General features: G+C 42.1%; 1 protein-coding gene across 1 annotated transcript; it reads right to left on the bottom strand.

Moving 5' to 3' along the window:
• Nucleotides 1-185: 185 nt before the first annotated feature.
• On the bottom strand, nucleotides 186-23,444 carry LOC118371961 (four and a half LIM domains protein 3-like). Its single transcript, XM_035757643.2, has 6 exons — nucleotides 23,226-23,444; nucleotides 4,951-5,130; nucleotides 3,715-3,889; nucleotides 1,835-2,004; nucleotides 1,498-1,684; nucleotides 186-917 (listed from the first exon to the last, which is right to left on the bottom strand). Exons 2-6 carry the CDS (start codon nucleotides 5,104-5,106, stop codon nucleotides 757-759), a joined length of 849 nt encoding a protein of 282 aa, XP_035613536.1. The 5' UTR covers nucleotides 5,107-5,130; nucleotides 23,226-23,444; the 3' UTR covers nucleotides 186-756.
• Between the last annotated feature and the right edge of the window lie 1,827 nt (nucleotides 23,445-25,271).

Raw genomic sequence — 25,271 nt, 5'->3', positions numbered from 1 at the left:
AAAGGCAAAGAAGCCTTATGAAGGGTTTGTTTTGGCCCATTTTGACAAATAGAATATATTCATCTTTACAAATACAGTATATTGATCCAGGGCGTTATTATTACAGTAAATAAATTATGCTTTATTTCTTTAGAGTAGTAACACTACACAATAGTTACAATACAGCATAAAAAAAACAAGGCAAGAAAGGCAATCTTGGTTTATATAAAAGAATACAAAAATGTATTATTGACAAGCTGAGCTCTGACAACATTTGGATCATTTTTTTATATTGCTGCAATAAAATACAGCTGTTAAGGCACTTAGTTCATACTATATGTAGATCACTAACACCATATTTCAGCAGAGCCCAGGTCAGGTGCATTAATATGTACGATACCTTAGAAAAAGAAATATTTAATGTATTTGTGTGCAAAAATATATTACAAATTACAAGAGGAAAAGCTTTAGTTACATCATACTTGTTTGCTGACTTAAAACATACATTTCAACATACATTTCAATGTGATTTATGTTGTAAAGGCAGTTTAACAACAGAATACATGCAATGCTGATTTAATTTTAAAAATATAAATATATTTAAGGTGATGTAGTATAAAATGTAGTGTTTGCTTTAATATGTTGAGGTTTAGATGCTCTCTGTACTGTACTGTAGATGTTAACCTGGAAGTGGACACCACTGTGTTACAAACTTGTTAGCTATTACTGTACATTTGTGATTGGTCAGGTGCAGTTGAAGGACGAAGACAGTGATTCTCATTGGTCTTCTTGGTCGTTGTTGCAGTCTCCACACAGGATCTGGTCACGGTCGGGGAAGAAGCCAGCCCCAACCAGAGAGACGGAGCAGCGGGAGCACTTGAAGCAGGGCTGGTGCCATTGACGATCCTGGAAAGAAATATACTTCCCCTCACCAAACCCTGGAGGGAAATAAAACACACTCGTTAGCATCTATAATAGAATACGGTTGCATTTCAAATGGCATCTTATTTCCTATATAGCCCTATGGGCCCTTGTCAAAAGTAGTTCACTATAAAGTGAATAGGGTGCCATTTGGGACATAGTCTACATCTGCAAAGAGACCTTTGAATCTCACCTGGATTGACAGCTGGGCAGCAAGAGAGACATTACATAACACAAAGAAATTACATTCTGAACATTAAGTTCTGTGGGTTATTCTATGGTTGGCTACAATAATAGCCCTGCTGAGGATCTGCCAGGTCTCAGAAGTCCCTGTGTTTAATTGGAACATTGGCATTCTAAACATAGCCGCAAGCCTTACTAGTATATTTACAGTACGTCTGTGCTCTGGCATTTGCCTGGGTTGGTACAAAGTGACATAATGGTGAAGACATTGAGTGCATCCCAAATGGCATTCTATTACCTCTATAGTGCACTCCTTTTGAACAGAGCTCTATGGGCTATATAAGGTTCCATTAATGGACAAAACAGTGTCTCAAATCAATCCATATTATCTTGTCGAATGGAGAATGTACTAACCTGTGATGGGTGAGTTACAGGAGGCACACTTCTGTGCGTAGATGCTGCTGAAGCACTTGACACAGTAGGGCGTGTCTCCCTGGGAGGTGAAGGGCTGGCCGGCCAGTGGGATCTTGCATCCTGTGCACACGAAACACTCTTTGTGCCACGTCTCATCCTTGTAGCTCACACCCCCTGTTGCCAGTGCCTACGGAGGATACATACCCATCAACCTCACCCACTTGATCTAGCAAGTCTTTTTCACAAGGAACCTATCTACTACTGTGAACATGTCACTAACAGTGACAGGGAGAGGATAATGAAGGTTAGCAGTTGATTTGAGGGGAACCTGGTTCACCTTTTTGCAGTGGCTGCATCGCGGGGCGAACCTGCCCTCGTAGCACGGTACACAGTAGTAGTGGTCTTTGTCTGGGATGAAGGACTGGGCACCGATGGGCTTCTCACAGCCATGGCACACAAAGCAGTTCTCGTGCCATGCAGAGCCCTCATACTCCAACTTCTTTGAGCCTGACAGAGGGAGGAGGGAGAGGGGGGATAGATAGGGAGGAGAGAGAGAGAAAGAAGAGAGAGAGAGAGAGAGAGCAATAGAGACAAAGAGAAAGAGACACAGACAGGTTTTGTATAATTCAGTCTGTCTGCAAGAGTCATCATCTGAGTAGTCATCCCAAGTTTGTGTGCCATGTCAGCCACTTTAGTTCTGGGTTAGATTGTCCAACCTCAGCATTGCATAATCTCCAAGTGCTCACACTACTGCTATTGCCAAAACAGGATGATTCAGTAATAACTGAACCGGTTTGTACACAGACTCAATATACCTCCCAGTCATCTCATAAAGTATAAATAATATTACAGTATTTTACCATCAAGAACACTTGTGTGGTGTTACATCAAGTCAGGGCCGATTGGCTTTATGAAAGGAGGTATTTCAGAATTATGGTTTATGGGTGACTGTTATTGGAACCTCTGACTTTAAGCATGTGCAGTTTGGTCTTCCACAAATACACACTTCCTCCATGTAGGTAATAAAAGTAGCCAAAATAAAACAGCGAGCCATGCCTATGAAAATGAACATCAGACCTCTTAATCATTGCTCTTGTTTTATGAGCTTTGGGACCTGAAATGCGCACGTGGGGAGGTCGTCCAGTGGAACGTGGAACCGCCTGAATTTTTTAAAAGGGCGAGGGCACAGTGTAGTGTTTCACTGCGTTCCACTACAGAAACCTAACAAAACGACTGCTCAGTTCTGCAGAAACTGTTGAGAAATAACACCCCACCCTGTCCAGATTAAACCCTATGTAATTTGCAGTCATCTTGACGCCCACCCCCGCTGATAGTGTAATGCTGCCATGCAGTCACAAAGACCCTGGGGACAGAATTCAACAGTGAGACACTTTCAGTCGAGCGAGCAGACAATTGCAATGTCACATCTAAGCTGTGTCACACCCTAGCTGCTCAACAACAAAAATGCATTCGCCTTTCTATGGAAATGTCCCAAATGGCAAACTATTCCCTACGTAGTGCACTACTTTTGACCAGGGCCCTGAAGGTAGTGCACTACATAGGGAATATGGTGCCATTTGGGACACAGCCTATGTCGTCCACGACTGGATGTGAGAACCCTTACGTTTACCCTTTAGTGACACTGACTGAAGCAGTGCTGCTTACTCTGTAATAACCATGAGAGAGGTTTCCCAGGTATTACACACCTGGCATTGATACAGATATAGGATCTTCATTTGAGCCAGTTTGCTACAGCAGGAAACTAAATTACAAACTTTAGAAGCCTTTTTAAACCTCACATACAGTACAAGTTTTAATATCCTGCATTGCGGAAAAGTTATCTTGCAACAGTGTGATCAAATTATGATCTGTAGGTGTGAGAACAGGACTTGAGTAACCACAGGCCAAAGCATCACCAGTTAGGCCTTTTTAATGCACTTTTATGCCACAGCAACTATGATGGATGTGTAACCAGCCTAGCGCGGCACAGCTCAGCTCGACTCAGCTCAATAATGTCAAAGGGTGTTGTGCACAGGAGGACGGGCTCGTGGTAATGGTACTGAAATGTTGTCAAATATTTCAAACACATGATTTGATGCCATTCCATTTGCTCCCCTCAGCCGCCTCCACTGGTGTTGTCATGTATCCCTGCACGTTTTTGAGAGTTTCGATTAGTACCTCCTACTAATCATGGTAAACAATATCAGGTTTGTGTACCTGGCATAACGGTCTTGTCGCAGGCCACACACTTGGAGGAGAACTCATTGCAGTAGCAGTCGTTGCACAGCAGCGCCTCCTCCTGGCTGGTGAAGGGCTCGTCTGCCAGGGAGCGATCGCAGCGGAAACAACGGAAACAGTGTTCATGGTAATGTCTGTCCTCATAGAACAGCTCCTGGAGAGGGAGAGGAGGAGTGAGAGGGATGGACCCAGGCAAGGCAGGTCAGAGTCCGAAATATTTGGATTGAAAGACCATTCATGTTAATGGTAGCTGGTGGGCCGAGATATCGAATGACGGGCTCATTGTAATAGCTGGAGTGGAAATGGAAACCATGTGTTTGATGTGTTTGACACCTTTCCTTTCCGTTCCTTCCATTCCAGCCATTACGATGAGCCCGTCCTTCTATATCTCCATCCACCAGCCTTCTCTTGTTCACATTCATCATTTATGTTTATATGACAATGAGCTAGATTAGATCTGTTAACAAGGAGGTTTTAGTGAATAACTATAACTTCAATATAAACCATTTAAGTAAATATTGAAACAGTGTCCACAAAAATATTTTTTTATAATCCACCTCTTATATTCCAGATCAACTGTAGTGCAAGCAAACACTGTTAACACACATCGCATGATTAATGTCTCGCTTTATGTTCGGGGTGAAAACAATAATAATCCATTTTATTTGACACGTTGGTGGGTTTTCACAGTGTTAGTAAAAGGGAATTGGACAGAGAGGGAGGAGTGCTGTAAGTATTGTGTGGAGGAGGAGGAGGGCCAAAGCTAACAGGAGATGTATTTACTGCCAGTCCCTCTGAGAGAGTCCATAACTCAGGGGTCACCCGTGCCCTGTGGCGTCTAAGGGTGTTCCCTTCAGCCCTGTGTTTTCATTTGACTCTAACCAAAAGGCCTTAATGTCAGCCTGGAGCAGCTCAAAGGGGATTTTCAGATCTCTTGGTATTAGCCAAAAGAACAGGAAAGTTGTGTTTTCCAAGAACTCCAGCTCTTTAGAAGCCATTATAATCGAACAGATGGACAAGGACAAATGCACACATACACACATGCACACACTTGTGTACGTACACAGATGTAAAACCTCATAAGTGAGCACACATTCAAACAACTGTAGACAGAAAGCATCCACTTGCCACATGTAAACACATTCATACACACAACATATGCTAAACACATTTACACCCACACACACAAAGACAGATCATACAGTTTATGCTTACCCGTGCATTGTGTGCGATGAGCTCCTTGCACTCCTGACATGTGTTGGCATACAGGCGGTCATAGCAAGGGATGCAGTGGGGAACGTCCTCCACTTGGATGTATTTGCGTCCGTACAGGGACTCCTTGCACTCGCCACAGTCAAAACGGTCACTCATGTTGTCTTATCCCTGATTCACCTCCTGAAAGGAAACATCACAACCACTGTGAGTGAACGTTTGCTGAGCAAAGGAAGAGGGGAAGGAGGAGAGCGCTGTGAACGTGTGAGGGATGAGGGGGAGGGGCAGTGAGGGGCGTGAGAGAGTGAGGAGAGAGAGAAATCATTAATACAGACATTGTCATCCTACAAGAATCATGCTAATTTGGTATAGAGCAGGCCGAATTCACTCTATTAAATTCAGAAAAACAGGAATATTTGACATTTGGCTAGAAACTGAGAAAAATGTACTCCTGTGTACTACCCCCACTAGAATCCCCATCCCCATACAGCTTCTCCATTCTGTAGGGGGAAAGTAATCATTTCCATGCCCAGGGACATGTACTAGTCTGTGGTGACCTACATTCCAGAACTGGACAAGAACCTGACATCCTCAGCACACAGGGGGACAAACACATACCTGAAGGTGACAGCCTTCCCTCCCCACATATTCCCCTTTCGCACACTGGGTATGTACATAGTCAATGGTAGGCTTCGAGGGGACTCCTATGGTAGTTACACCTATAGCTCATCTCTTGGCAGTAGTACTGTAGACGACTTTATCACTGACCTCAACCCAAAGTCTCTCAGAGCGTTCACAGTCAGCCCACCTACACCCCTATCAGACCACAGCAAAAACACAGTCTACTTGAACAGAGCAATATTCAATCATGAGGCATCAAAGCCAAAGGAACTGAATAATATTAAGAAATGCTATAGATGGAAGGAAAGTAGTGTGGAAACCTACCAAAAAACAATTAGGCAACAACAAATTGTAACCCTTTTAGACAACTTCCTGGTCAAAATGTTCCACTGCAATAGTGAAGGTGTAAACTTGGAAGTAAAAAACCTAAACAATATATTTCAGCTCTCAGCTTCCCTATCAAATCAAAACCTAAGAAAGAAAAACCTAAGAAAGAAATTGAGACCCCTATCCAACCAAAAACACAGAGACCCAGAAAACCTGAGCCTATGCCTTCACTATGGTTGATCACTAAAACAATACAGAAATACACAACGGAAAAAGAAGGAACAGCACGTCAGAAATCAGCTCAATGTAATTGAAAAATCCATAGACTTTAACCACGTCTGGGAAAATTGGAAAACATTAAACAAAGGACAACACGAAGAGTTAGCTATCCAAAACAAAGATGTATGGGTAAACCACTTCTCAAATATTTTTGGCCCTATAACAAAGAACAAACAGCAAAAACATATACAGTGCCTTGCGAAAGTATTCGGCCCCCTTGAACTTTGCAACCTTTTGCCACATTTCAGGCTTCAAACATAAAGATATAAAACTGTATTTTTTTGTGAAGAATCAACAACAAGTGGGACATAATCATGAAGTGGAACGACATTTATTGGATATTTCAAACTTTTTTAACAAATCAAAAACTGAAAAATTGGGCGTGCAAAATTATTCAGCCCCCTTAAGTTAATACTTTATAGCGCCACCTTTTGCTGCGATTACAGCTGTAAGTCGTTTGGGGTATGTCTCTATCAGTTTTGCACAATCGAGAGACTGAATTTTTTCCCCATTCCTCCTTGCAAAACAGTTTGAGCTCAGTGAGGTTGGATGGAGAGCATTTGTGAACAGCAGTTTTCAGTTCTTTCCACAGATTCTCGATTGGATTCAGGTCTGGACTTTGACTTGGCCATTCTAACACCTGGATATGTTTATTTTTGAACCATTCCATTGTAGATTTTGCTTTATGTTTTGGATCATTGTCTTGTTGGAAGACAAATCTCCGTCCCAGTCTCAGGTCTTTTGCAGACTCCATCAGGAGTCCATTTTCTTCCAGAATGGTCCTGTATTTGGCTCCATCCATCTTCCCATCAATTTTAACCATCTTCCCTGTCCCTGCTGAAGAAAAGCAGGCCCAAACCATGATGCTGCCACCACCATGTTTGACAGTGGGGATGGTGTGTTCAGGGTGATGAGCTGTGTTGCTTTTACGCCAAACATAACGTTTTGCATTGTTGCCAAAAAGTTCAATTTTGGTTTCATCTGACCAGAGCACCTTCTTCCACATGTTTGGTGTGTCTCCCAGGTGAACCTGGAGAAGAGTCCCCGAAGCAAGCTGGTCCTGGGACTCTGTTCACAAACACAAACAGACCCCGCAGAGCCCCAGGACAGCAACACAATTAGACAATTAGACCAAATCATGAGAAAACAAAAAGATAATTACTTGACACATTGGAAAGAATTTACAAAAAAACAGAGCAAACTAGAATGCTATTTGGCCCTAAACAGTCACAGTGGCAGAATACATGACCACTGTGACTGAACCAAACTTAAGGAAAGCTTTGACTATGTACAGAGTCAGTGAGCATAGCCTTGCTATTAAGAAAGGCCACAGAAGGGGGACCTGGCTCTTGAGAAAACAGTGCACACTGCCCACAAAATGAGGTGGAAACTGAGCTGCACTTCCGAACATCCTGCCAAATGTATGACCATATTAGAGATTCACATTTCCCTCAGATTACACAAAAAAAAATCCACAAAGAATTCAAAACAAACCCAATTCTGATGAACTCCCATGTCTCTTGGGCGAAATACCACAGTATGCAATCACAGCAGCAAGATTAGTGACCTGTTGCCAGAAGAAAAGGGCAACCAGTTTGGAACAAACGCAATTGTAAAAACAACCCATATTTATGTTTATTTATTTTCCCTTTTGTACTTTAACTATTTGCACGTAATATGACATTTGTAATTTCTTTTTTCTTTTGGAACTTTTGTGAGTGTAATGTTTACTGTTCATTTTTATTGTTTATTTCACTTTTGTTTATTATCTAGTTCACTTGCTTTGGCAATGTTAACATAGGTTTTCCATGCCAAGAACACCCTTAAATTGAAATTGAGAGAGCGAGAGTGAGAGAGGAGTGAGAGAGAGGAAAGAGAGAGATTCCCATGCAACAAATTTTTTTTATGTACCTACAAGTAAGTATCCAAGGCATCCAGTCAACGGTAGGATAGGATGACTTTTGATGCCCCAGAGGGGGAAATTGTCTGTTGCTGTATACAAAACACACACAACATACAGGGCTTTCGGAAAGTATTCAGACCCCTTGACTTTTTCCAAATGTTGTTACATTACAGCCTTATTCTAAAATGTATTAATTACAAATTGTTCCTCATCAAGCCCATAATGGAAACAGTTGTTTATAAATGTTTGCAAATGTATTAAAAATAAAAAAAAACAGAAATACCTTATTTGCATAAGTATTCAGACCCTTTGCTATGAGACTCGAAATTGAGTTCAGGTGCATCCTGTTTCCATTGATCATCCTTGAGATCTTTCTACAACTTCATTTGAATCCACCTGTGGTAAATTCAATTGAATGGACATCATTCGGAAAGGCACACACCTGTCTATATAAGGTCCAACAATTGACAGTGCATGTCAGAGCAAAAATCAAGCAATGAGGTCGAAGGAATTGTCCGTAGAGCTCCGAGAAAGGATTATGTTGAGGCACAGATCTGGGGAAGGGTGCCAAAAACTGTCTGCAGCATTTAAGGTCCCCAAGATCACAGTGGCCTCCATCATTCTTAAATGGAAGAAGTTTGGGACCACCAAAACTCTTCTTGGAGCTGGCCGCCTGGCCAAACTGAGCATTTGGGGGAGAAGGGCCTTGGTCAGGGAGGTGAACAAGAACCCAATGGTCACTCTGACAGAGCTCCAGTGTTCCTCTGTGGAGATGGGAGAACCTTCCAGAAGGACAACCACCTCTGCAGCACTCCACAAATCAGGCCTTTATGGTAGAGTGGCCAGACAGAAGCCACTCTTCACTAATAGGCACATGACAACCCGCTTGGAGTTTTCCAAAAGGCACCTACAGGACTCTCAGACCATGAGAAACAATATTCTCTAGTCTGATGAAACAAGATTGAACACTTTGGCCTGAATGCCAAACATCACATCTGGAGGAAACCTGGCACATTCCCTACGGTGAAGCATGGGGCTGGCAACATCAAGCTTTGGGGATGTTTTTCAGTGGCATGGATTAGGAGATTATTCAGGATTGAGGGAAAGATGAACGGAGCAAAGTACAGAGAGATCCTTGATGAAAACCTGCTCCAGAGCGCTCAGGACCTCAGCCTGGGGTTAAGGTTCACCTTCCAACAGGACAATGACCCTAAGCACACAGCCAAGACAATGCAGGAGTGGCTTCGGGACAAGTCTCGGAATGACTTTGAGTGGCCCAGCCAGAGCCCGGACTTGAACCCGATCTAACATCTCTGGAGAGACCTGAAAATAGCTGTGCAGCGACGCTCCCCATCTACATTGACAGAGCTTGAGAGAATCTGCAGAGAAGAATGGGAGAAACTCCCCAAATTCAGGTGTGCCAAGCTTGTGGTGTCATACCCAAGAAGACTTGAGGCTGTAATCACTGCCAAAGGTGCTTCAACTAAGTACTGAGTAAATGGTCTGAATACTTATGTAATTTTTCAGTTGTTTGTTTTTTACAAATGTGCAACGTTTTCTAAAATACTGTTTTTGCTTTGTCATTGTGGTTTATTGTGTGCAGATTTATGGGGGGAAAAAACATTTAATCCATTTTAGAATAAGGCTGTAACAAAATGTGGAAAAAGTCAAGAGGCCTGAATACTTTCCGAATTCACTGTAGAACATACATTGCACGTTACCCATGTCATACATGTTGTACACGTCTCGTACAACCAAATACATAATACATATTGCACACACTGCCCTTGCACATTCTGTCAGCGGCATACTAACAGATCAGCTTAACTTATTGCTGTTTAGACACCATGGACCTCCAAGGTCCTAGCCTGGTCCCAGATCTGTGATTTTGAACACTTCATTTTTATTGTCAAGCCAAACAAGGTTTTGCATTACAATTCCATAAGAAGTTGGCAAGAGAACATAAAACAGATCTGGCACCCAGGCTGCCAAGGCCCCTGATTCACCCTGGGAAACATTCCTGATTACATGTTCTAATCAGGTGATTGACATCTCGTGTGGTGAATAGGGAGGACGGGATGGAAATAAGCCTGACAGCTCTACTATACTGAGACAATCATAACACCCTCCGGCTGCTTCTTAAGTCTGTAGGGAGCTGCTAGAGTATGTGACACGAGGTCAGATACATGTACCCCAGTAGCTTTCCTATGGAACGGGAAGGGCAAATAGGGTCCAAAAGGGTACATATGGGCTGTGTCTCAAATGGCATCCTATTTCCTACATAGTACACTACTTTGACCCGAACCATATGGGCCCTGATCAAAAGTAGTGCACTATATAGGGAATAGGGTACCATTTGGGAAGCATACATAGTGTAGAGTAGCAAAAGTGGGGGGGGATAAAGGTTGGAATTACATGAGTGGAGAAAAGTCTCAAGAGTTCAGGTAACACAGGCTCAAGAAAACAATGTCAGGAACATGGCATTGACAGAGACTCTAAAGGCAGACACATAAATGTTTCTCTTGGAAGACATTTTGTTTATTATATTTTCCCTCTTTTCAAGGGAAAGAACACCCTTGAAATGCTTTCAGAACGTCAAAAAGCAAGGAGCGCGGAGAAGGATTGTGGGTTCAATGATGTGCAGCGGAGATTCAGGCGGTAGGTTTTAAAGGGGGAGTGAATGGAAGGGAAAGCTCTGGGGTGAAGGGTTTAGCAGCTCCCACTCAGCAGACAGAGCTGAAGTCACAGCCTCACAGGCTCCATGTCCTAGTGGTGATTGAACCCAAGAACCGGACTGAATCCCAGATGGCACCCTATTCCCAATACCTGTATAATGCACTACTTTTGACCAGGACCCAAAGGGCTCTGGCCAAATGTAGTGCACTTTATAGGGAATTGGGTCCCATTTGGCACGCAGACATGGAGTTCCTAATGAAGCAGACCTCATTTCTTGGAAATGCCTTTTGCACACACAGGGTTGGCTTGATATTAAACAGGGGGGAATCAACCATTGCTCATGAAAGGAATTCCATTCCACAGTTGCGGTTGTTTTTTACAGGTATTGAGTTAAATGTACTAGAACCCATAAGTTATTTGCGTCTGGTCAATTAAGGAGTCGGCTCAGCAGTGGGGTGTACGTGCCATTCAAATGGCTAGCCTCAGACTTTATTTACCATTATTGCCATCATTTATACATGATGGCAAGCACGCAAGACAGAAGACCTGGCGAAAGAACAACTTCTGTTTTATCCACCCTATTTGTCTCTTTTGTTTATAATCAAGCAACTGAAAACTTGGCTAACCTCCACAAAATGTCATAGCAGCAGAGCATTTGTAATGGGAACATTCAGCTTTATCCTCCTCCCCCATCAGCTAGGCTGCATCAGCCTAAAGAGGTTTGAGGCTTTACAAGGTCAAAGACACTTGGACGGAACACAAAACAGACAAGTCCATCAAACTCCATATCTGTTTCATGTCCGTTTATTGTGAGAGCGGTGGAAATCAGCTTGACTTCCCCTGCTAATGTCTCTCAAGAGGTTAGGCTTCTAGCTATTCTAGTTCATCCATCCCTAAAACCACTGCACTGATACAACAATGGCCTTCCTTCCGGGCATAGTCCCCACACAGCACGACATCTGCAAATACGTTATTTGTAGTCCACCTGTTGTGTCGACAAGTATAAGCATTATGACATTCCTTTCTATCTTTTGAAAGTGATATAAATGTTAACCATAAAAATGTATATGTCTGACCATAATCAAAATACAAACCACTCCCTTTCTGTTGGATAAATGTTATCTATTGCGTCTACCCACCCACGGACAATATTTATATCTTAGTTTAAACTCAATTTCAGCTCATTTATGCAATGTCCAGACCGTTCTGTTATAGTAAGAGCTACTGAACAACAAAGAGCTATTCCCAAACAGCATGTCCTTTCCAGCTGTAGAGGAGATGACTGACCCTGAATGAGCCACGTCGGCATGGATACACTCCCTCTGTGGTTCCTCATCCTTACGACTGATGGTTGTGTTACACATGAACGTGACCCGGGTATAGAAACGATTTGCCTCAAACGAATGCCTCAAAAATAGAGCAAGGAGTAAAAGAATGAACAGCAGGATGGGCACATACAAATACACGTAGACACACGTACACATATCGTAACACAGAGTAGCTGGATAGCATCATTGTTTTCGGAGCCACAGATGCATTGGACCTACCCTTCACTGAGCAGAAATATAAATGCAACATGTAAAGTGTTGGTCCCATGTTTCATGAGCTGAAATAAAAGATCCCAGAAATGTTATGTATCCACAAAAAGCTTATTTCTCTCATATTTTGTGCACAAATTTGTTTACATCCCGATTAGTTAGTGTGCCTGTCTGCCAAGTGGGTGGGCCTATGCCCTCCCATGCCCATCCATGGCTGCACCCCTGCACAGTCAGTTGAAATGCATAGATTGTGACCTAATGAGTTTATTTAAATGTACTGATTTCCTTATATGAACTGTAACTCAGTAAAATCTTGGAAATTGTTGCATGTTGCGTTTATGTTTTTGTTCAGTATATATAAATGTATCTGTGTCTCTGCGTCCTGCTCCCAGTGAGTGGTTAAGTCAAACAGAAATCCATCAGTGGGACACGTGTTTTTCTCTCCTAGCACACTTCTGTTATAACTCTGCATTTCGCACCTCCTGCCACAGCGGACACGTGGATATTCTTCAGTGATATATTGTCCACTCTGGTGAAAGATTAATCGGAGTCATCAACTCTGAAGGCTTTGTACTGTGAGCCAGACAGCAAAACATACTCTCCCTCTTTGTCTCCCACATGGCCCAACACCAGACCAGGCCGCTCTCTGTCCCTTCAAGGTTCCCTGAAATTGTTTTCTTTCTAACCTGACATTTTTTCAGAGTGCGGAGCCAGTTGTAATCGCATGAGCTATGTGAGTTCTACTGCAGGACCAATGTGGCTCTGGTCAAAAGTAGTGTACTGTAAAGGGATTAGGGTTCCATTTGGGATGCACACGGTGTGTTTATTTTCCCAGCAGAGGAGTCTAGTGTACCCTATGCTTTACAACCCAGAATGTTCCATGATGAAACCCCATGACACCTAGGAGCAAGAGAAAAGAGAAAGGAGTCTTTGTATGAAATGGAACAATCCTACAGTAGTGTGTAGGTAGCCTATGATAACATTACCAGTTTCTTCCTAGGATTCAAAAAAAGACTCATCAGCTGGTTGTGCTTGTTGACATGTGCTGGGTGATGTATTGCGCTTTCCACTGACATTCAAATTAGAGCCCTGTACAAGCATGAATTTAATGCCTGAGTCCTACCCATACATGCAACGTTCAGGCCCGGCCCTACACAGGCCAGAATGCTTTTGCCAAATTTAAGGCTCTGCCCGAAGAAGAAAAAATAACAATAACGTTCTTTGTTAGTATGCATTAGCTGCTCGTCTCTGTCTGTCCCACGCTCCCTGCGCTTTTCACGCTGCATCCGTACTGTTGCTGGTCTCAATGATGAGACTTGAGAGAGCAGTTAGCTGTTAGCTAGATATTTTTCGTCACTCTAAACTCAACAAAATTCAAGGAACAATATTATTTTATAGGGATGGGCATGAGTATCGAGTACTTGAGCACTCGAACGGACGTCAAAATGTGATCTTTAACCAGATACAGTGGGGCAAAAAAGTATTTAGTCAGCCACCAATTGTGCAAGTTCTCCCACTTAAAAAGATGAGAGAGGCCTGTAATATTCATCATAGGTACACTTCAACTATGACAGACAAAATGAGAAAAAAAATCCAAAAATCACATTGTAGGTTTTTTTATTAATTTATTTGCAAATTATGGTGGAAAATAAGTATTTGGTCACCTACAAACAAGCAAGATAATGGCACCTGTTTGAACTTGTTATCAGTATAAAAGACTCCTGTCCACAACCTCAAACAGTCACACTCCAAACTCCACTATGGCCAAGACCAAAGAGCTGTCAAAGGACACCAGAAACAAAATCGTAGACCTGCACCAAACTGGGAAGACTGAATCTGCAATAGGAAAGCAGCTTGGTTTGAAGAAATCAACTGTGGGAGCAATTATTAGGAAATGGAAGACATACAAGACCACTGATAATCTCCCTCGATCTGGGGCTCCACGCAAGATCTCACCCCGTGGGGTCAAAATGATCACAAGAACGATGAGCAAAAATCCCAGAACCACACGGGGGGACCTAGTGAATGACCTGCAGAGAGCTGGGACCAAAGTAACAAAGCCTACCATCAGTTAGGGCATTGAAGATGAAACGTGGCTGGGTCTTTCAGCATGACAATGATCCCAAGCACACCGCCCGGGCAACGAAGGAGTGGCTTCATAAGAAGCATTTCAAGGTCCTGGAGTGGCCTAGCCAGTCTCCAGATCTCAACCCCATAGAAAATCTTAGGAGGGAGTTGAAAGTCCGTGTTGCCCAGCAGCAGCCCCAAAACATCACTGCTCTAGAGGAGATCTGCATGGAGGAATGGGCCAAAATACCAGCAACAGTGTGTGAAAACCTTGTGAAGACTTACAGAAAACATTTGAACTCTGTCATTGCCAACAAAGGGTATATAACAAAGTATTGAGAAACTTTTGTTATTGACCAAATACTTATTTTCCACCATAATTTGCAAATAAATTCATTAAAAATCCTACAATGTGATTTTCAGGATTTTTTTTCTCATTTTGTCTGTCATCTGTGTACCTATGATGAAAATTACACGCCTCTCTCGTCTTTTTAAGTGGGAGAACTTGCACAATTGGTGGCTGACTCAATACTTTTTTGCCCCACTGTATATATTTTTTCAAATACTGTAAAACTATTGGGTAAAACTTTCGTCTTGAAGACAACATTCATTTACTTTGACTTTAGTGTTCCGTTTGTACATGTGTATTTGTGGGGTAAAACAATAAAGAAACCAAGCCATGCATCAAACATGACTTATTATTAAACTCCCTTTCACCTCCGTGTCTCGCTCACTCAGTTGCGTTCTGATCTCTCCCTCTACACCAGTGGCATGTATTCATGTATTTTGGCTTCCCCAAAAAATTGACCAAGAAAAAAATATATTTTAAAATGTATCTTTCGATAAATAATCTTTCTGTGTTTCATACATTTCCTGCCATTCACACCGGAGAAAGGATCCGCTTTAACAAAACAGCGCCCCCTTGTCTCAGTATGTGCAGAATGAGTTCAGACAAATCACATCACAAGTCAAATGTCATTCTTGAAAAGAAAAAATTGCATCTTGTTGTGTTGTTGTCCTCTGGTGGCTAGCTAGCTACCAAGAATCGGTGCTTTCCTAAATTAGCCATCGATAGAGATAGGAATTTGGACTTGTGGTTTTACTTAATTCTCCGTTCTGGCCGTTCTGATCCAACCCTAAATTCATACAGTACCAGTCAAAAGCTTGGACACACCTACTAATTCAATGGGTTTTCATTATTATGTTGGCATTCTCTCAACCAGCTTCACGAGGTAGTCACCTGGAATGCATTTCAATTAACAGGTATGCCTTGTTAAAAGTTCAATTGTGGAATTTCTTTCCTTCTTAATGCGCTTGAGCCAATCGTGACAAGGTAGGGGTGGTATACAGAAGATAGCCCTATTTCGTAAAATACCAAGTCCATATTATGTAAAGAACAGCTCAAATAAGCAAAGACGACAGTCCATCATTACTTTAAGACATGAAGGTCAGTCAATGCGGAAAATTTCACTTCGAAAGCTTCTTCAAGTGCAGACGCAAAAACCATCAGGCGCTATCATGAGGACCGCCACAGGAAAGGAAGACCCAGAGTTACCTCTGCTGAAGAGGATAAGTTCATTAGTGTTACCATAAATTGCAGCCCAAATAAATGCTTCACAGAGTTAAAGAAACAGACACATCTCTACATGAACTATGTGAATCAGGTCTTCATGGTCGAATTGCTGCAACAACAACAAAAACACTACTAAAGGACACCAATAAGAAGAAGACTTGCTTGGGCCAAGAAATACGAGCAATCAGTGGTGTACAGTACTTAAATAAAAATACTTTAAAGTACTACTTAAGTAGTTCTTGTGGTTATCTGTACTTTACTATTTATATTTTTGACAACTTTTACTCCACTACATTCCTAAAGAAAATAATGTACTTTTTACTCCTTAAATTTTCCCTGACACCCAAAAGTACTCGTTACATTGTGAATGCTTAGCAGGACACAAAAATTGTCTAATTCACGCACTTATCAAGAGAACATCCCTGGTTATCCCCACTGCCTCTGATCTGGCAGACTCACTATATACAAATGCTTCGTTTGTAAATTATGTCTGACTGATGAAGTGTGCCCCTGGCTATCCGTAAATTTAAAAAACAAGAAAATCATGCTGTCTGGGTTGCATAATATAAGGAATTCTAAATGTTTTATACTTTTCCTTTTGATACTTAAGTATATTTTAGCGATTACATTTACTTTTGATGCTTATGTATATTTAAAACCAAATACTTTTCAACTTTTACTCAAGTAGTATTTTACTGGGTGACTTTCACTTCTACTTGAGTCATTTTATTTTAAGGTATCTTTACTTTTACTCAAATATGACAATTGGGTACTTTTTCCACCACTGCGAGCAATGGACATTAATTAGACCGGTGGAAATCTGTCCTTTGGTCTGATGAGTCCAAATTTAAGATTTTTGGTTCCAACTGCCATGTCTTTGTGAGATGCAGAGTAGGTGAACGGATGATCTCTGCATGTGTGTTTCCCACCGTGAAGCATGGAGGAGGAGGTGGGAGTGCTTTGCTGGTGACACTGCAATATGCCATCCCATCTGGTTTGCACTTAGTGGGACTATCATTAGGACAATGACCCACAACACACCTCCAGGCTGTGTAAGGGATATTTGACCAAGGAGAGTGATGGAGTGCTGCATCAGATGAACTGGCCTCCACAATCACCCGACCTCAACCCAATTGAGATGGTGTTGAACAATAGTAAAAATAAAGAAAAACCCTGGAATGAGTAGGTATCCAAACTTTTGACTGTGCTGTATGTGATGAGTCCAAAAAAGTTTGTGGAAAACAGGTCAATGTAGATAGTCTGCATAGCTATTTGTTTAATTATTTAGAAGTCTTATGGCTTGGTGTTAGAAGCTGTTCAGGGTCCTGTTGGTTCCAGACTTTGTGAATTGCTACTGCTTGCCATGTGGTAGCAGAGAGAAGAGTCTATGACTTGGGTGGCGGGAGTCTTTGACCATTCATAGGGCCTTCATCTGACACCACATGGATGGCAGGGAGCTCGGACCCAGTGATGTACTGGGTCATACGCATTACCCTCTGTAGCGCCTTGCGTACGGATGCCAAGCAGTAGCCATAACAAACTGTGATGCAGCCAGTCAAGATGCTCTCAATGGTGCAGCTGTTGAACTTTTTGAGGATCTGAGGGCCCATGCCAAATCTTTTCAGCCTTTTGAGAGAGAGGGAAGAAGTGTTGTTGTGCCCTCTTTACGACTGTGTTGGTGTGTGGACCATGATAGATCCTTAGTGATGTGGACACAAAGGTACTTGAAGCTCTCGACCCGCTCCACTACAGCCCTGTTAATGTGAATGGGGGCGTGCTCAGCCCTCCGTTTCCCATAGTCCATGATGAGCTCCTTTGTCTTACTGATGTTGAGGGAGAGGTAGTTGTCCTGGCACCACACTACCAGGTCTCTCACCCTCTAACTATATCATTGTCGACGATGATCAGGCCTACCTCCGTCATCTCGTCAGCAAACTTAATGATGGTGTTGGAGTTGTGCGGGGCCACGCAGTCGTGGGTGAACAGGGAGTACAGGAGGGGACTAAGCACGTACCCCTGAGGGGCCCCTGTGTTGAGGGTCATTGTGGCAGATGAGTGGTTGCCTACTCTAACCACCTGGGGCGGCCCGTCAGGAAGTCCAGGATCCAGTTGCAGAGGGAGGTGTTCAACCTCGGGTCCTTAGTTTAGTGATGAGCTTGGAAGGCATTATGGTGTTGAACGCTGAGCTGTATTCAATGAACAGCATTCTCACACAGGTGTTCCTCTTGTCCAGGTGGGAGAGGGCAGTGTGGAGTACAATAGAGATAGTGTAATACGTGGATCTGTTGGGGCGGTATGCGAATTGGAGTGGATACAGGGTGTCTGGGATGATGGTGTTGATGTGAGCCATGACCATCCTTTCAAAGCACTTCATGGCTACAGAAGTGAATGTTAAGAGGCGATAATAATTTACCTTGGCTTTCCTGGGCACAGGGACTACATTGTTCTTCTTGAAACATGTAGGTATTACAGACTGAGTCAGTGAATGACTGGGTCAAGTGAATGTTAGCCTGTTTAAAGGTCTTACTCACATGGGCTACAGAGAGCGTGATCAGCTGTAATTTAATAGTTACCCCACTTTACTTGTATATGTATTTATCATGAAACCAGATTAGCCAGCAGCATACCACCCTGCATACCACTGCTGGCTTGCTTCTGAAGCTAAGCAGGGTTGGTCCTGGTCAGTTCCTGGATGGGAGACCAGATGCTGCTGGATGTGGTGTTGGAGGGCCAGTAGGAGGCACTCTTTCCTCTGGTCTAAAAAAATATCCCAATACCCCAGGGCAGTGATTGTGGATGCTTCCCTGGGTAGGGTGCTGTCTTTTGGATGGGATGTTAAACGGGTGACTTGACTCTCTGAGGTCATTAAAGATCCCATGGCACTTATTGTAGGAGTAGGGGTGTTAACCCCAGTGTCCTGGCTAAATTCCCAATCTGGCCCTCAAAAAACCATCATGGTCACCTAATAATCCCCAGTTTACAATTGGCTCATTCATCTCCCTTGTAACTATTCCCCAGGTTGTTGCTGCAAATGAGAATGTGTTCTCAGTCAACAACTGGTAAAATAACAGATAAATAAATTAGCCTATGTTTAAACATGCCCAGAACAGTTCACATTTTGTTAGACATTTGTGGGTCACACAACACAGCTCTCACAGAGAATGATATTGATGGGCTATTAAAGTTGCTATAAACATATTAAAAGCTCCTGTAGCTATAGTAAAATGTTCATGGTTGGGGCCATAAATTCTGTCAGTAAAAAAGGAAAGGCTTGTCCCTTACAGCCATCAGTCAGATGACTGCTCCCTCTCTCTTTTATACCTGTACAAAGAGACCCAATGTGAAGTGACTGACTTCCTGCCGGATCAGAAAGCACTGTTAGCTGCCTGCACGCACACACAAACCAAAATGAACAGTGGTTGCTCTCATCAAGTTGATATGCATTCCAAACGGGATGTTTTGAGACACAGGTTGCAAAACATCTCGTTTTGGATACTTGAACATCGACCAAGTCCAACATCCCTTTGCCAATGTCCTTGGGAGATCACTTGAATCAATGTGTTGAAAAGAGACACAATTGCACTGGGAAACACAGACTGGGCGATGATGATACTATCAACTCAAGACAAGTGAAGACTTTACCTAATCTTCATTCTTATCTGAATTGAATGACAAACACGGACTCCACCTGCTCGTAGGGTAGTAATTAAAAAATCCCTTGCTGACATTAACACAGAAAAACTGAGCCTGTAATCTTTTACCTGCCCTTTGAGGAACAATAAAAGCTAAATGAATGAGAGGGTACGTGCTTGGCTGTGTTTAGCTTTGGGCCCCCAGCTGGCTGTTTATACCCCGTAGGGAACAACGCAAGATGCAGCTGAAAGCCTTAGAACTACGTCCCTCCGGCACCACCTCTGGTGTGTACTAAAACAAAAGGCCAAATCTGACAGCAAATAAAAAGATGTCACTGTGCCAAGGCTTTCTTCGCTCTGTGTGGTAGACCTATGCTGTCTTCATGAACAAAGAAAAGGAAAGGCCTGAGTATGACATGGTGTAGAAGTCAGTCTGGTAAAGATAACAAAAAATATGTGCTTTAAATTAGAAGATAAACGGATGAAAATCAATTGAAAAGGGGAATAGATATAATCTCATATATCTAGTAAAAGGTAGACATAGAGATAAGAAGGCAGGAAACGTCACCAGCATCCTCTTCTGAAGCAAAGTTGCTTTTGGCAACAGGCTATGTTTCATTTGGATTATTTTGCAGTGGGAATTCGGCCAAAGAATAAATAAATAAGGTTTGCTTGATGTGCACAATCAGCAGTCAGTCATTATCCAAAACAAATATGCATGTAAACATATTTTCCCAGCATCAGATGCTGGTAGCCAGTAGAGCGAGCATCCATCCAAGCCCAGGCCCCGGGTGTTAATAGTATCAACTGTGTTTATTTTCCCAGAGCCCCTGGTGAACCTACAGCCTGTTGCCTTTGTTTCATGGATGCTGTAAGATTTATTTGTCTTTGTTTTTGAGTAACATCTACATGTGTAAGCACTTTAGGACTGTTGAGATAAATGGTTCTAGACCCCAAACATAATTTTGTTGGGAGAGAGGGAGTTTGAGGAATGGTGGAGTGGAGATGGAGTGGAATGCACATGTTTCTGGACACAATGAATGAATGGGACCAAATTCATTAGAAAGAGAAAGAGAAAGAGAGAGAGAGAGAGAGAGAGAGAGAGAGAGAGAGAGAGAGAAATATATATAGATAGAGAGAGAGAGAGAGAGAGAGAGAGAGGAGAGAGAGCGAAGCGAGAGAGAAAGAGAGAGAGAAGAGAGAGAGAGAGCGTGAGAGAGAGAGAGAGAGAGAGAGAGAGAGAGAGAGAGAGAGAAAGAGAAAGAAAAGAGAAAGAAAGAGAAAGAAAGAGAAAGAAAGAGAAAGAGAAAGAGAAAGAGAGAGAAAGAGAGAGAGAGAAAGAGAGAGAGAGAAAGAGAGAGAGAGAGAAAGAAAGAAAGAGAAAGAGAAAGAGAAAGAGAGAGAGAGAGAGAGAGAGAGAGAGAGAGAGAGAGAGAGAGAGAGAGAGAGAAAGAGAGAGAGAGAAAGAAAGAGAGAGAGAATAGAGAGAGAGAGAGAGAGAGAGAGAGAAAGAGAGAGAAAGAGAGAGAGATAGAGAGAGCAAGCGAGAGAGAGCGTGAGAGAGAGTGAGAGCGAGAGCGAGAGCGAGAGCGAGAGAGAGAGAGAGAGAGAGAGAGAGAAAGAAGGGGGAAAGAGACAGGAGGGCATAACCCAACTCCTTTTAAATCTTCCATTGCTGCTGTTCATGGTGGGAAAAGTGACACTCTAGAACCAGCCAGAAACAGAAACAACAGTGTGATAATGCTAATGAATAATTTACAACCTATGGGTCAATGTCCCTAATTATGGCCTGAGCCCGTACCAGGTTATGTCCCAAATGGCACTATTCCAAAAGTAGTGCACTATATGGGGAATAAGTTGCTATTGACGATATATTCCCAGCCTGGGAAAGACTTGTCCATCTCCAGAAGTCCTGGAAACCGTTTGGCTCTGCTCCAATGATTGTACACAAACCCAACCTTCCCCAATAAGAAGAATGTCAGAGGAATGAGAATGTGGTCAGAATGTGGCAGAATCATGTGGTGGGTTCAATGTTGGGATTGAAAAAAACAGCAAATGCATTTTTCTTCCATCGTCCCTCTGTTCTAAAAACGGCAAATTCCTCCTTTTCTAAAAATAATGAAGCAGTTCTCTCTGGTTACCACCACATTTCTGCTGGTTACTCACAGGGAAAGACTCCTCATAAAAAGCCAATTGTTGAAGTAATCAAAGAGCTATGTTAATTACACCCAAAGTGTGTCGAACTCACATGATGACATGGATATAGAGTTTGCTGAATACATGCAGAAACTATTCCATTTGGTGCCAACGATGGTGAGTGTCTGGGAAAATAATACTTGCAATCTTAAGTATAAGACATGACATTACTCTTAAGGATGTTGGCTAATTGAGATTGCTGCATAGGTGTCCTACACAGAATTTGTCCTTACAGTTTTTATTGCGATGCCCGATAACGCCAGGAAATCACAGGTAAAAGGTCAAACAGTTGAAAACAACAGTGTATATTAAACAGTCTTCTTCCAGTTACACAATGTCTCCCCCCACCATATCAGGACACTGTTAATCAAGCTCTTAGTTTGAATGTGTGAGCAAATAATATGTTACGTGTGTTATTGTTCAACATTAATGTGTCAGAATCCATGTAATTCAAACAGAGATTGAACTGGGGGTTAACGTAGCAGAAGGTCCCATCTCTTCAAAAGACTCCCTGTTCTCTCTTTAAATCATACCTGTTCAAAATGGTCTGCAGGTCTTGTTGTGGTGTGGTCTTATAGGTATCAATTATAAACGTGTGTGCCTCTGTCCAAGGCAACTAACCCCAACCCCCACATCCCTCAGTTAGTTTCCTACATCCTACCATATATAGTTAGGCTACATCCTACCATATATCCTGTCAGTCCAGTTCCTTGGGAGAGAAGGGAAGATGCTAAGAATCTGAGCAACAGGATGTATAAAGTGTAAAGAGAGATAAAGAGGATAAATAACAGAGAGAGAGCATGAGAGAGAGAGAAGACAAATTCCATTCTCTGCCTGTGGTTTGTGTCAACAACCAAAAAAAACAACAATGAATGTTCCTTCTAACAAGCATTGTGTTTGTGCATCTGCTTCATGTCGAATCGTGTGTGTATGATAGACGTATCACAGAGTTTCTCAGCTGTACTGTACTGTCTGAGACACAGGTGAGTTGTGAGAAAGATCTCTCGAGCTGTGATCTGTCTTGTGGACGTCGAGTGTCCAGATATCTTGACCTAAAACGTTATGCTCCCTTGATAAAAAAAATAAGCATAAATACCTTTCTCAATTTATGACCATAGTTAACATATAACACATATTTTATCAAATAAAATAGTCAGTAGGCTAGAACTGAAGGGTCTAATAACGGACGATTCGTCAGGTGACTCGATTCGCATCACCAACTGTATTATCCAGGTGCTTCATTGACTAAAATGTAGACAAGTAAAAGTAAGGGTAAACAAGACTATTCACTTAATCTCGTTTTCAATCATTAATTGATCTTATCGGCTCTCATAGGCTCTCATAATTTTGTTATTATTTGTTATAAAACTCATACAAATGATTGTAAAATATCATACCACCAATTTACAGCTCCTTTCGGGTCAGGGAACTTTGTCAAATGTAGTTTATTTGTTTAGGTCACCAACCTGTAGCTTGCAGCTTTTCTCTGGCAGAAAAATTGACTCCAAATATTGACAAGTAAAGATCCGACGCAGTGCTGAACCCTTCTCAACTTCAACGAATGTGAAATGCATCGTGCAGCCTACTACCTCCTGTAAGCAACAGCATCAGGCAAGCGCGTAAAATCACGCCCTCCAGAAATGTCGCTTCTCGCTTTACTGCCGAGGCACACCCGCACAGGTCATTTCAAGTGGCACAGACAAAAACATTTTTTTACTGAGCTATTCATTTACTTTGGAAGTCTGTGCTTGTTTAGACAAAATCTCTATGTTGCCATTGTTAAAGCTGTGTTTTTGACTTGAATGTAAAAGTCAAACGTGAACAGAAGTCCGTAGACTGCTTCCTACTGTACCTTCTGGATCACAGACAGTGACTGACTCATCAACCTGTATCTATCTATCTGTTTGTTCTTCATCCCTGTGTTATGTTAGTGCCAGTCTGTACTATCAGGTTAACTCCTTGTCGCCCATTAGTGTCATGCCGTGTTTGGCTTGACAATTACCAATGGAGTTGACAAGAGCACAAGCAGATCTGGGACCAGGTCGTGTATCTCACTAACCAGTGTAAAGAAGTAGTGAACTACAAGTAGTTCAACTTGTAATTTAACTACATTTTGCATTAGCTTGGTGGTAGTTTAACTAAATTCAAATCTGGGTAGTGTTTTCACTAGTTAATTACTTTTTTGCCATGTAGTGGTGTAGATAACTACTGGAAGTACACTCTACTACTTTTTTTTGCAAAAATAAAATATGGGTTAAATAGGCAATCATTTCCTTTCTTTTTCGGCATCAGACCTGCGTAATTCTCTCACTTGTGTTTAATAGGCTAAATATGACTTTGGGGTCAAATGTTAACATATGACCCCAAAATGATCTGTTCTTGCATTTATAGTCCATGACATTTCAGATTGACATATGCATTTTTTTTTAGCTTAACCATTTTCACTGAAAATAAATTGCTAGCTTGGTAAACTATATTTTCAGAGTAGCTTCCCAAACACTGTCACTAACATTGGTTGATAAGAGGCTGATGGGGGTAAAAACTTAAGCAATTAACTACCATAAGGATTCACTTTTGTGTTGTCACTCATTCAGACTTGATTAAGGTTCCTTACCAACTCACTCAGCAGAGTAAATACTCTGCGGTCACGAGAAACTGCTGGGTTCCTGAAAAAAGCCCTGGCAAGCAAGATATTATTTCCCTTTTTTTTAACCTCCATTTTCCACCAGTCTAAACTGGAGGTCTGGGGTTGATTAAAGAGTTACGTTTTGGCTCCATCCTGCCACTACCCATTAGGCATGAAAATGCATGAGCACATGGTAGTATGAACAAAGTTTAATCTCACATGTAACTGACTTAACTATTTCAATCTATTTATCTTGTGTTGTTCACCCTGTACTGTTAAAAGGCTTATAAGATGCTCAGAGGTCCTATGTTTCAATTATGTACAACATTTGGGGGGGGTTCAATTATGTAATGGAATAATGGAACATTATTTTTGGGTGATAGCAACCACCTGAACTGATCATTCCCAACAGCATGCAGTGGGTCTACCTTAAAGACTACAATGCATAGACCATACAGGCACATGTATACACAGTTCAAGTCAGGTCACCAATGTAGAGACAGTCACTGGTACCAAAGTAATGTAACACTGACTCCAGGTATTTCATATTATAATAAATACCATACAGCAATCTAGGTGTGCGTTACATTACATTTGTGGTTAGGTCGGTGGTCTTGAACCTCTGATATTTATAATTCTATTAACAGTCATAGACATCATCATACTCCGCTTCTCATATTATTTTCCTTAGTAGATCAATAGTGCCATCTACTGCCCACTGTAATACAGCAGCAGTGCCATGATGAGCCAATACTAGGGTTGCACAATTCTAGGAACTGGCAATAAATTCCCTGGTTTTCCCAGAATGAGGCAGGAATAAGCAGGAAAGCTCCAACCAGGATTTCTGGAAACCAGGGAATGTATTGAAAGTTCCCGGAAGTTTGCA

This window comes from Oncorhynchus keta, chromosome 19 (genome assembly GCF_023373465.1).
Source record: "Oncorhynchus keta strain PuntledgeMale-10-30-2019 chromosome 19, Oket_V2, whole genome shotgun sequence".
NCBI classification, from domain to species: domain Eukaryota; kingdom Metazoa; phylum Chordata; class Actinopteri; order Salmoniformes; family Salmonidae; genus Oncorhynchus; species Oncorhynchus keta.
This window is presented reverse-complemented; position numbering and strand designations above follow the sequence as displayed.